Raw genomic sequence first — 13,152 nt, forward strand, 5'->3', positions numbered from 1 at the left:
TACCATATGTGGTCCTCTATTTCCTCCACTATTAGGTTTCCTTTGATCCATGTTGGAGTGAGTTTGTTGCAAAGGTCGATTTTCCATAATTTGAGACATGTCAAAATCATGAGGTATCTTGGCTCCACTTTGTGCCATCATTTGTAAGAAGTATTGTCTATCCCTCCTCATTATTTTCTCAACCAATCGATTGAAATGGGGATTCATAATGGATTCTTCCACATCTGCTGAATGTATTGAAAAGTTTTCCACATTGTCATTGTGTGTAGCATTGTTGTTTGTAGTGTCCATGTTCTCAACATTTGGAATGTTTCTATAGACATCCATGTCAGGCAATGTAGTGTGCTCAGGATTGAAAAAGATATCATTGTCATACTCATAAGAACTCATGTTTGCAGACGCTTGAGCCTCTTTAGTTTCTCTCCTAGATTTTTGAAGATGGGTTTCAACCATGAACTAGGTATTGACCAAGATGTGAGAGACTAGATGAAAATGGAAAAAGAGTATGGAAGACCAAGAGTTGGATGATGTGTAAATGAATCTGAAGTGTACTTGCAATGTCCAAAGTGTAAGACCAAGTATGTATGTGGTAGAGTAGGTGTGACTTCCAAAGAGAGGATAGTTTCTCTTGATGAGGTAAGCTGACCTTGACCCTAAGTAAGACCAAATGAGACCCAAAGGTAAGAAACCTTGATGAGGGACCACTTAGCAAAGTGTTGTTGTATATAGTGTGTTGACAAAGTATGATGAGGACAAGCAAGTGACCTTTTGACCCAAGTTTAGACAAGTATGAATGTAAAATGAGATGTGAAGCAATGACAGACTATCTGAGACCCAAAGACAGGTTGAATGCTAGATGAAACCTGAAGAAACAACCTAGAAAGCTCAAGAATTCCAAAACTGATTTCTTTTGTTTGTTGGACTGTGAAATTTTCTTGCAATTCTGGACACAGACACGCCTGTATACTTCACAGATGTGATTCCCAGACACATACATGTCTCTGTTTGACACAGACGCGATTATGCCCTTCACAGACACGTTTAAATGGCACAGACACGATTAGAACAAACACAGACGCGTTTCTGTAAACTTTGTGCAATTTTTTCCAATCTATGAAGTCATTTTGTTGTGACCAAATCTGACTGTTTGACTTTTTTTTCATGACAAGAGGACACAATGTTGATGAGGACTCAATGTTTGCAATTGTTTAGACTCAAAATGACTCCAAGAAAAGTGTGTTGTTTGATGTAAAATTGTTTTGCATACACTTGAAGACACAAAAGACACAATGTTTTGCTGTTTGGTTTTTTGAATGTTTAAATGTTTAAAAGAAGTCAAGCACAATTCTTATGGCTGGCCAAGACAATAGTTGTTGATCCCACATGGGGTTTTAACCCCGAGGCTACGCTATTCAGAGCGGATACTTAGATGCTTGACCTCACTGGCTCCACCCTCAACACTCACTTCTCAGGTCAGCCAAGCATCAGTCCCCATGAAAACTCCCCATGGCGAACTTTGTATCTCTACTAAAAACCGTATGTGTGTGGGCTGCTACCAGAGGTCCAACCTCCTACCCCAACAACTAGAAGGATTTTGGCTTCTAAAACAAAAAGGTGCTAGTAAGGGCATCCGCTTGTGTGGCCATACATGCGGCACTTTCAGCTCTGTAAATACAGAAGGCTCCTAGCCGGTAGGGGTTACGCCCTACAACTGATCAAATAGATTTGATCAAATGGGTTTATGGGGTGACATAGTGTCAGTATGAACTAATCAGCACATGTTATTCATAGTTTTCACCATGAATACATTTGATTATAGTGGTTCAGAAGAGGTGGGTTTTCCTCACTACCACTTGGGTCGTTCTCTTCTCACTAGTAGTCCTAATGACCACACGGGAAGACAGGCCCTCTAAAGATTAAACAAAAAGAGCCTATTGCTCAAGACACAAAAGACAATGATTCAATTTTAGTGCACCAATGGAAGTTTTTGCTAGTCTATGAAAATAAGGCACACAATAAAAATCAAAAACTCTTGCCAAGGACCTGCAACAAAGAGTTGTTAGTAGTTTGGGTTGTTTGAAATAATCACCCCTTCCTGCAAACACACAAGTTAGGTAAATTTTAAAACCCAAAAGACTTTGTGAAAATAGGGGCCTTCAACCAAATGATTTAGCTTCCAAGGCAAGCTGCACCAATTGTGTTAGCTAGATCTGAAAATGTTAGTCCAAAAATAAACTAGATCTGAAACCCTAAATGCAAAATCCAAAAACTGAATCAATAAATTTCCAAAAATTTTGAAACAGGCAATACATAGACGCGATTACCGCCTTCATAGATGCGACTCCGAAATAGAAATGCAGTTCTGTGAGACACAGATGCGATTAAAAACCACAGACGCGCTTTCTGTACACAGACGCAGGTGAAAACGACACAGACGCGTTTCAGTAACATAGACGCGCTTCCCTGGAACCTACAAAATGAAATATGACCAAAACACAGATGCGGATCAAGCTATCTCAAATACACCAGAAAATCAAAAACGCGATCCAAAAGTGCACAAACACGAAAATACCAAAAATGCTGCCGAAAAATATCCGATCTGCAACTTCGAAAAACGCAAAATCTACAACAAGGAGGTTAAATACAAAGGGACAAGAGTCCCACCGGGCGTGCCAAAATGTGTATGGTGAAAATGGATAACAATAATAACATAATTCAAAGGCTAAATGAATTCAACCACCAAACCCTAGCCTAACAACAACAAAGATCCACCATAACATATGAAGATTACCTAAGACAATGTAAATAAAACAAAATCACAAAGATTATACCATCACATGTCCAATAGGTTTTTGATCTCCATTCTTCCTATCTCCATTGATCTTGCTTGATATATTTGCTCTCAAATTTTTATATGCACAAGAGCTCAACAAAGAATGGAATGTGGTTGCAAGTAGGATCGTAGTGTAGCCAATTGATCAAGTTGTTAGGGTTTGATAATGAAGGAAGCATCTCCTTAAATAGAAGACACTATAAGAAATGGAGGGATAAGATTGAGAGGTGTAAAAAGGAGGTCGGCTATGATTAGAGGGTAGGTAGAGGAAATAATAAAATAATGAAAGAGGTAGGTAGTGTAGGAATTAAGAGATGAATGACATGTGTCATGTATAGAAAAGGATAATGAATTAATTATATAAACAAAGATTTATTTAATTAATAGAAGAAGTAGGATCAATTAAATAAATAAATATTTATTTAATTTAGGAAAAAGATAATTTAAATAAATAAATGTATTTATTTAAATGAGAAATAAGGCTAGAAGAGGATAAATGAATTAATTAAATAAATAAAGATTTATTTAATTAACAGAAGAATTAGGCTTAGATAATTAAATAAATAAAATATTTATTTAATTAGACATGACAATTTTGAGTGTCTACAATTGTAAGTTTTATTTTAAATATTTTAGTTTACTATTATAAAAATTGTTAAGATTCATAATGGTGTTTAATACATTTTCAAGATTATTGAAGGAAGCAAATTGTAAATATGACATGAAGAAGGAAAAAAGCCTAATCTTCTAAATATTTTATTATTTTATAGGTTTTAACTTGATTTCAAGATTGACATACATATCCAGTCTACAATATGTAAATTAAGAGTAGGTTAAATAATATATATTCTTATTTATAGCATAAATTTAAAGACGAGTTAGAAAATTCAACTTTTAATAGAAAGGAAACTACAGCAACAAAGAAAATTAAGATGAACTGCTCAACCTATTTTCTAGTTCTAACTATTCCCTCTTTCATTTCTTAGAGTGGTAGATAATCAATTTTAATGAGGCGCTTGAAGAGCTCAATAGCTTAATGGATTATGGAGATGATTAAATGGACTGGCATGTGTTGATCATGGAGTTAGAGGAAGTGAATTCCAGCATTATAGTTTAGAGACTCTACAAAACTGTCTAGTATGTAAAAGTAATAGGGAGTGCATAAAATACTTAGAAACTGTAATTGACAACCTGGTTATGCTTAATAAAATTTTGATATGAAAAATAGTGATGGAGGTGGTGATAGTGAGAAAAATGATTGAGAGAAAGAGGAAAAAGATGGAATTGGAGGAGATGTTGGATTGATGGGGCTATATCTCTTAATATTTCTATGTTGTTCTTGTTAGTAGATTATGTAGGATGTTGTTTGTTTAATTCTTTAATAATCTATTTTATAGATAGAGTATAAACTTTTTGATATTTTGATTGTTGGGTTTAACTAAGTCCTTGTTTTGATGGTTTTTGATTTGGATGTATATTGATAGTCCTTCCTACATAATCTAATAAAAAACATAAAGGCCAAAATAAATGTTAAATTTAGATCATGTAAAAAAATTCTTATTTTAATCTTAATAATTAAAAAAATTATTTGCTAATTTTCTTTATGAACTATTCATCATTCAAGAAATTATTGATAATTTTTTGAAAAATCAGAAAATCAATTAAGAAAAATAACTCATTCCAAAATCTTTAAACATTGTAGAAAAACAAATCCAAATAACATAGTGTAAAAATGTTGACTATAAAAAATAGCTAGTAATCCTGACAAGGAACACAATGTACTATTTGAAGAGACTATTTTTTTTTAATTGTAGGAAAAGGTTGTTTCATCTACTATGCTTCTATAAAATGAAATTTTAGAAATGGTTATCCAAATTCTGCTAACCTATCACTAATATTCAACATATTTCCCACAAAGTTGGCAAACTTCTGTCAAATTCATGGACCATATTTTTGTGGTAATTGACAATCTTGATTTTGAGAAATCCTTTACCAAATTGAGAATATTATTTCACATGATTCTAGGGCACCGTTTAGGGAGGAAGACCCTTGTTACACTTAATGGACCATTTCTGAGAAGAAAAGGTAGGAAAGTCACTGCCTGTGCACCCTTGTCTGGCCCAATATGGGCATGCACCATCTTCAAATTTGGTAATGTCACCTCTGTTATTGACATCTCATCTGATATCATCTCCTTTATCAAACATAATGTGGGTTCACTCCTATATACAATAATTTAAGAAAAATAATATTATTCTACAAATATAGAATGTCCAAAATATAATCTACAAGTGTCATTCTCTACCAATAACTCATTAAGAATATTTAACTTGAATGTAGAAAATACTAACTTGAAAACATTGGCCATGCATTGTCAATTCTTTAAGCCTAGGAAAACTATTAAGAATAGTAATACTAGGAATTCTTGGATTATCGGCATTGCCTGTATTGTAATTTTGAAGAATAACCTTTTAACAGATTCCTCTCTTGAAATTCCTTGAAGTAATTTAAGCCTGCGTATTGTGCAGAATCCATAAGGCTAATTTCCATCAAGCACAGGCAAGTCATCTGCAATGTTATATTAGGTTTTAGAAATCCTAGATGTATGTACATGAGATTCAAGCATAGGACCTGTAGAATTTTGAACCTAATCTATCCTCTCTGAACTAGCTAATTAGCAAACAATAACATCAAAAAGAAATAACAATTCAGAATAAAAAACAAAGTGCCTTGTTTTTTTGGAATTACACACGCCAATTTTTTTATTGAAGCTTAATTAAAAATTACATAGAGGCTATATATATAAAGAATTTGTAGCCTAGAAGAATTAATAATAACTGTAGTTCTAAATATATTCCTAGCATTGCATAGAAAGCTACTAAAGCTCTCAAACTAAAAAAACAAACTACTCCCTAAATTAAGAATACAATAAGTGCATGCATAGCATGCTTTATTTAATAAAAACAAACTCATGCAAAAAACAAAACTAAAAATAGTCCTAAGGATTAATGCATGCTGGAGTACATGCTTTATTTGCATGAATAAACAAAAAAACTATTAACTAAATTAATCTAGCTGCATGCTAGAGCAGCATCAGTTATTAACATACTCCCCCTTGATGTTGAGAGGGCTCATAATTTTATCTCGTAGTGCTATAAATTGAGCTTTCACAACCGCTTTGGTGAATATATCTATTAGCTGATCCTGGGTGTTGATGTGCTTCAATTCGACATCCTTCTTCTCCACCAAATCTTGTATGAAGTAATATTTCAAATCAAAATGCTTTGTTCTACTGTGATGGACTGGATTCTTAGCTAACTTGAGCAATCACATTGTCACAATAAATTATTGTAGGCTGAATTTGTTTTTCTCCAATTTCTTCCAAAACTTTTCTGAGCCAAAGAGCTTTTATACCTACTGAGGTAATTGCAACATACTCTGCTTCTGTAGATGAGAGGGCAACAATACTTTGCTTTTTTGAGCTCTAGGTAATCAAACCAAAACCAAAAGAAAAATAATTTCTAGATGTAGATTTACGGTCATCCATACTACCTCCCCAATCTGAATCACTAAAGCCTACAAGATTGAACTTTTCAGAAGAGTAGTAATGAATAAAAAAACTTAAACTCCTTTTCACATACCTCAAAATCCTCTTGGCTGCCTTCATATGTATTTCAAATGGATTTGTCACATACCTTGAAAAAAGTGAAACTGAATAGGCAATATCAGGTCTCATGTCGATTAGAAACATCAAGCTCCCCACAATACTTCTGTATATTGTCTCATCAACTAAATCCGCACCATCAGCTCAACATAACAAAACTCCATGAGCACTTGTAGTGGAGGCAGGGTTACAGTCAATCATATTAAATTTCTTCAGCATGTCTTGTGCATACTTTGTTTGACAGATGAAAATCTCATCCTTACTTTGATAAACCTCCATTACTAAAAAATATTTCATGAGACCAAGATCTTTTATCTCAAATTCTTTCATCATAGCAGCTTTGAATTCATCTTTCATCTTAGAACTACTACCCATATATAAAAGATCATCAACATACAAACTTATGATGAGAATATCAGTACCTTCTTGTTTGTAGTAAAGGGTAGGATCACTCTTACTTCTTTGGAAGCCATTCTCTTGAAAGTATCCATCAATCCTGGCATACCATTCTCTTGGTGCTTGCTTGGGGCCATACAAAGCCTTCTTCAACTTGTAGACATAATTATCTTTTCCTTCCACTTCAAAACCTTGTGGTTGCTCCACATATACTTCCTCTTCTAAGTACCCATTCAAGAAGGCACTTTTCATGTCCATATGATGTATGCTCCACTTCTTCTAAGCTGCTAATGAAATCAGCATTCTTATGGTCTCTTGTCTTGCTACTGGTGTAAACGTCTCTTCATAATCAATCTTTAGCAACTAATCTCACTTTGTGTCTTTCAACACTCCCATCACTATTAAACTTGGTCTTGTAGACCTATTTGGTGCCAATCCTTTTTTTGTCATGTGGAAGTTCTATTAACTCTCAAGTTTCATTCCTGTGAATGGAATCCATCTCTTCTTCCATGGATTTCACCCAAACTTCATTAGTACATGCATCTTCAAAACATGATGGTTCAAAATAAGCCTTGGCTAATAAAACAAAATTCACTATCTCACCTATTGGGTTTTCTTCATGTACTTGATTTCCACTCCTCTAGTAGATATCACTCAATTTCCTTACCTTCCTTGTAGAACTTGGAGAAGAAGGTGGACTTGAACTTGGTACTGAAGAACTTGATAAAAGGTTGCTTAGTGGAGTTAAACCACTAGATACAAAAATATTAGTTGGCTTCTCATGATTAATATCAGCAATTATATCATCATTCAAAATAGATTTTGGCTTCTCAACATGGCCTTTTTGATGGCCATAAACTCCCCCTTCATCAAAAATCACATCTCTTGAGACAATAAGCTTGTTAGTGAGGGTATTATACAATCTATAAGCCTTTCTTTTTTCACTATACCCAATAAAAATACATGACTCACTCTTTGCATCGAACTTCTGTCTATTTTGATCAAGTACATGCACATAAGCCAAACAACCAAAAACTTTGAAATGATTAACATTAGGCCTTTTGCCATACCAAGATTCATAAGAAGTCATCTTTTCTAGTGCATTGGTGGGGCTACAGTTGAGGATGTACACCGTTGTAGCAACTACATCTCCCCAATAAGAATTTCTCAATCCCTTGGTTTGTAACATACACCTTCCAATTTCAACCATAGTACGATTCTTCCTTTTAGCTACTCCATTCTGTTGAGGTGTGTATGCAGTAGTAAGTTGCCTCTTGATGCCATTAAAATCACAATAACTTTGGAAAGTCTTTGAGAAAAACTCTCCTCCATGATCAGTCCTTAAACATTTGATCTTGCACCCTTTCTCATTTTCCACAAGGGCTTTAAACTTCTTGAATGTATCCAAGGCTTCATCTTTGGCCTTCAAAAAATATACCCAAAAATTTTGTGAGTAATCATCAATAAAAGTGATGAAATATGATGATTTACCCAAACTCTTAGTCTGCATAGGACCACATATATTTGAATGAACAAGCTGAAGTGGATGATGAGCCCTCCATGCATTTCCCTTTGGGAACTTTTCTCTTGCATGCTTTCCTTTAGCACAACCTTCACAAACCTCCTTGTGTTCCTCAACCTTGGGCAAACCAGAAACTAATGCATGCGAGGTTAGAAACTTCAAACTATGAAAATTTAAATGCCCATACCTGAGATGTCATAACCAACTTGAATCCTCATAAGCCATTTTTGCCAAATTGTTGTTATGTTCACCAAACCTCAAGGGGAACATCCTATTTCTTTTCATAGGAACAACAGTGATCACCCTATTATCCTTATTCTTATCATATATAGTACAAGTCTTATTCTTAAAGACTACTTTATAATTTTTCTCACATAACTGTCCAACACTTAACAAATTGTGCTTCAATTGTGGAGTGTAATAAATATCATGAATACTCTTTATACCTTCTTTTGTTTGGAACTCCATAGCTCCTTTGGCAGCAACCTCCAATGATTTATCATCACCAAGCTGGATCTTGGATTTACTTGTAGAATGTTGAACCTGGTCTATCCTCTCTGAAACCACCACTTCCTCTTGAGCCACCTCTTCCTCTACCTCTTGAAGAATTTTGGCTTTGCCCTTTACCTTGGCCTTGATTGATTTTGGCACTACTGCTGCTTGCATCTTCATTTTTTGTGATTAGCAATTTAGAGGAAAACGCTTTCTCTACACCTTCAAAAGAATCTTTCAATCCTTCTTCATGAGACATCAGGGATCCAACCAGTTGATCAAACTGTAGTTTTGTCAAATCCTTGCTTTCTTCTATGATTATTGCTACATGATTCCATCTAGGTGTCAAAGATCTCAACACTTTTTTTATCAAAACTTCATTGCTTACAATTTCCCCAAGTGTAGCCATTTTATTGACCACATCTTTGACTCTGACAGAATAATCACTTATACTTTCAGCTTCTTGCATCTTCAAATTCTCAAACTTTCATTTCAATATTTGAAGCTTGACTCCTTTAACTTGATCACTACCCTGGTAAGATTCTTGTGGAGTCTTCCAGGCATCTTTGGCAGTTGTTGCTCTTGATATTCTTGGAAATAAGCTCTTATCAAGAGCTATCTAAATGTGAAACAAAGTTTGAGCATTCTTTTTCCTTGCTTCCTTTCTTGTTGTTCTTTCATTGACTGTAAGGGCATTCCAATCAGCTGGCTCTTAATAACCTAATTCAATAATTTCCCACAAATCTTTTTCAATAAAAAAGGTGAGCATCTTAATGCACCAATAATCATAATCATTCCCATCAAATTCTGGAATGGGCATATGGTTAGAATTCAACATGATTAACTTTGGCAAAATTCCAACAATAAAACTTTAACCCAAAACAATTTTACCAGTTCTGATACCATTTGTACAATTTTGAACTTGACCTATCCTCTCTGAACCAACTAATTAGCAAACAATAACAGCAAAAAGAATAAATTGCAAAAAGAAATCACAATTCAGAATAAAAAACAAAGTACCTTGTTTTTTTGAAATTGCACACATCAATTTCTTTATTGAAGCTTAATTAAAAAATTACATAGAGGCTGTATATATATTCCTAGCATTGCATGGAAAGCTATTAAAGCTTTCAAACTAAAAAAACAAACTACTCCCTAAATTAAGAATACAATAAGTGCATAGCATGCTTTATTTAATAAAAACAACCTCATGCAAAAAAACCAAAAAAACTATTAACTAAATTAATCTAGCTACATGCTAGAGCAGCATCAGTTATCAACAGGACCATCAGTTATCAACAGGACCATCCAGTTTCGACATACAAACACAGTAAAGTGTTTTAAGGATCGGAAAACTCCAAAATCAGTGGGTATCTTGGGAAGTTGGACGTATTGCACCATTAGGACAGTGAGGTTTTCACAGCTAAAAATAGAGTCCCCAAGTTCCACCATGGAAGAATCCTTAAGCCTCGTCTTCGGATCTTTATTAGAGATGTGTACATTCATACGCTCCACCTGCTTTTCAGCTGCAAGGCGAATCCAAGTGTTGATATGGGCAGCCTTAGGGTCATCCAAGTTGACTTGAAGATTCAAACAACAAAGAGGAGCATCGAGGTGGACCAGGGCATTGTTAATTATGGCCTGTATCCTGCCATCTTTTTGTTTCTCAAAATCCTCAGGACAAAACTTGAGGCTTGGCATTTTCCTCCACAAGAACCGCCATCTCTGTGAGAGTAGGGAAGAGCGTACGACATCTCTGTAAGAAATCTCTGACAAAATGTGATTTAAAAGAATATCGTCTGATAATGCAGACAACCTGTCTTTTGCTGTTGCTCTTGCCATTAACCTTGTGCATGCCATAACTGCTATCTTATTTTCTCCTACCTTGTGTCTGCGATAAATACCATAAAGTTATCAACCATGGAAAACTACTGAGATCGCCCACTATGCGGAACGGGGGAGTAACGAAACACAGAGTTATAATATCAAGATTCAATTCAAATTTGTGTTGTGGAATATGACATAAAATAATATTAGTATACCTAGATCTTTAAAGAAATCTATGCAGTAGACGTCGATAAATATCATTAAATGAGGTCTAATTAACCCTAATTAATCAAAATTGAACTCTAAATGATTTATAATTTGGATGTTCTATCTAATCTTATTTCTAATTGAATTGTAATATGTATTTATATAATATTATATTTATATTTATATATATATTATTTTTTTATTTATTTTTATTGGTAATGGGGGAAGCTCATGAAGTGTACATAACCTTACCTCTTGTGAAATTTGAACTTGTGACCTCTCTTTCAAGCACAGTTCCCCACCACTAGACCAATTGTAATATTTTATTTTATATTGTTACATAATATTATATTTTTTAATATTAATATTTATAAAATTATATCAATTTTAATCTTAATTTAATTTAACCATAATCATAATCTTAATTGAAGAGAAACACTAAATCTAACCCTAACTAAAATTGAACCCTAAGAACAACCCTAACTAAATAGTTACCCTATTTCATCTCTAACTCTAGTCCTAATTTAATCATATCTATATTTGATAAATCTCAAATCTAACACAAACCCTAACCCAAGTGAAATTATTACTCTAATTAATCCTAAACCCTCATTCCAATCGTTATTCCCTACTTATATTCTACTCATTATGTATTTTTTAATTATAACCAAATTATCCTCAAGCTAAAATATTAAATATGTATGATTATTATTATCTTTTACTTCATTGTGTTGTTACATTAAATACTAGTAACCCTAATTTAATCATATCTATATTTGATGAACCACAAATGTAACCCAAACCCTAACCCAAATGAAATAATTATTCTAATTGAACCTAAACTCTCATTCCAACCTTTCTTCCCTAATTATAATCAACTCATTTTATTTTGTTAAACTATAAGAAAATTATCCTTCACAACTATGCGGAATAAAGAGTAACGAAGCAAAGATTTATAATATCAAAATTCAATTCAACATTTGTGTCATGGATTATGACATAAAACAAAATTAGCATACCTAGATCTTTAGAGAATTATATGCATAGACGTGAATAGATATCATTAAATGAACCCTAATTTTATCTCTGATAGTAACACTTACTTTATTCCTTATTCTAATTTTTATCCTACTTTAGTCATAATTGAACTCTAAATGATCTAGAATTTGGATGTTTTATAATATGTATTTATATAATATTCTATTTCTATTTATACTATAATATTATTATATTATAAAATATTTATATTTATATATATTATTTTAGATTATTATATTATATTATATTATATGTTTATATATTGATTTTTATAAAATTATATCAATTTTAATCTTAATTTAAGTTTCTCATCATCTTAATCTTAATTGAAGAGAAACACTAATTCTAACCCGAACCAAAATTGAACATAAATTAAACCTAACAATAATGCTAATCGAATAGTTACCCTATTTGAGCTCCAACCCTAACCCTAATTTCATTAAAACTATTTTTTATGACCTCAGATCTATCCCAAACCCTAAGCCAAAGTGCAATGATTACTCTAATTGAACCTAAATCCTCATTCCAATCCTTATTCCCTAATTAAAATCCACTCATTATGTATTGTTTAACTATAAGCAGGTTATCCTCAACCTAAAATATTAAATATATACCATTATTATTGTCTTTTATTTCATTGTGTTGTTACATTAAATAATGGTAACCCTAATTTAATCATATCTAAATTTGTTGAATGCCAAATATAACTCAAACCATAACCCTAAGTGAAATGATTACTCTAAATGAACCTAAACCCTCATTTAGTCCCCCTAATTATAGTCTTCTCGTTATGTATCTCTTAACTATAAGCATGTTATCCCCAAGCCAATATATTAAATATATATGATTATTATTGTCTTTTACTTCATTGTCTTATTACATTAAATACTAGTAACCTTAATTTAATCATATATACATTGGATGAACTCCAAATCCAACCCAAACCCTTACCCCAAGTGAAATGATTACTCTAATTGAACCTAGAAACCCTCATTCCAATCCTTATTCCCTACTTCTAATATACTCATTATGTATTATTTAACTATGAGGAAGTTATCCTTAAGCTAAAATATTAAATATGTATAGTTATTATTGTCTTTTATTTCATTGTGTTATTACATTAAATACTAGTAAGCCTAATTTAATCATATCTTTGATGAACCCTAAATTTAA

General features: G+C 33.0%; 1 protein-coding gene across 1 annotated transcript; it reads right to left on the reverse strand.

The window, feature by feature from the left end:
• Window positions 1–10,176: 10,176 nt before the first annotated feature.
• On the reverse strand, window positions 10,177–10,767 carry LOC131071085 (F-box/FBD/LRR-repeat protein At5g56420-like). The gene has a single exon (XM_058006789.1). The coding sequence runs from the start codon at window positions 10,765–10,767 to the stop codon at window positions 10,177–10,179; it is 591 nt and encodes a 196-aa protein (XP_057862772.1).
• Between the last annotated feature and the right edge of the window lie 2,385 nt (window positions 10,768–13,152).

Source organism: Cryptomeria japonica, chromosome 9, assembly GCF_030272615.1.
Source record: "Cryptomeria japonica chromosome 9, Sugi_1.0, whole genome shotgun sequence".
In the NCBI taxonomy this organism is placed as follows: Eukaryota; Viridiplantae; Streptophyta; class Pinopsida; order Cupressales; family Cupressaceae; genus Cryptomeria; species Cryptomeria japonica.

Bases quoted from the DNA above. Each gene is read 5' to 3' on its own strand.
- LOC131071085 (XM_058006789.1), bottom strand. From the start codon at position 10,767: ATGGCATGCACAAGGTTAATGGCAAGAGCAACAGCAAAAGACAGGTTG.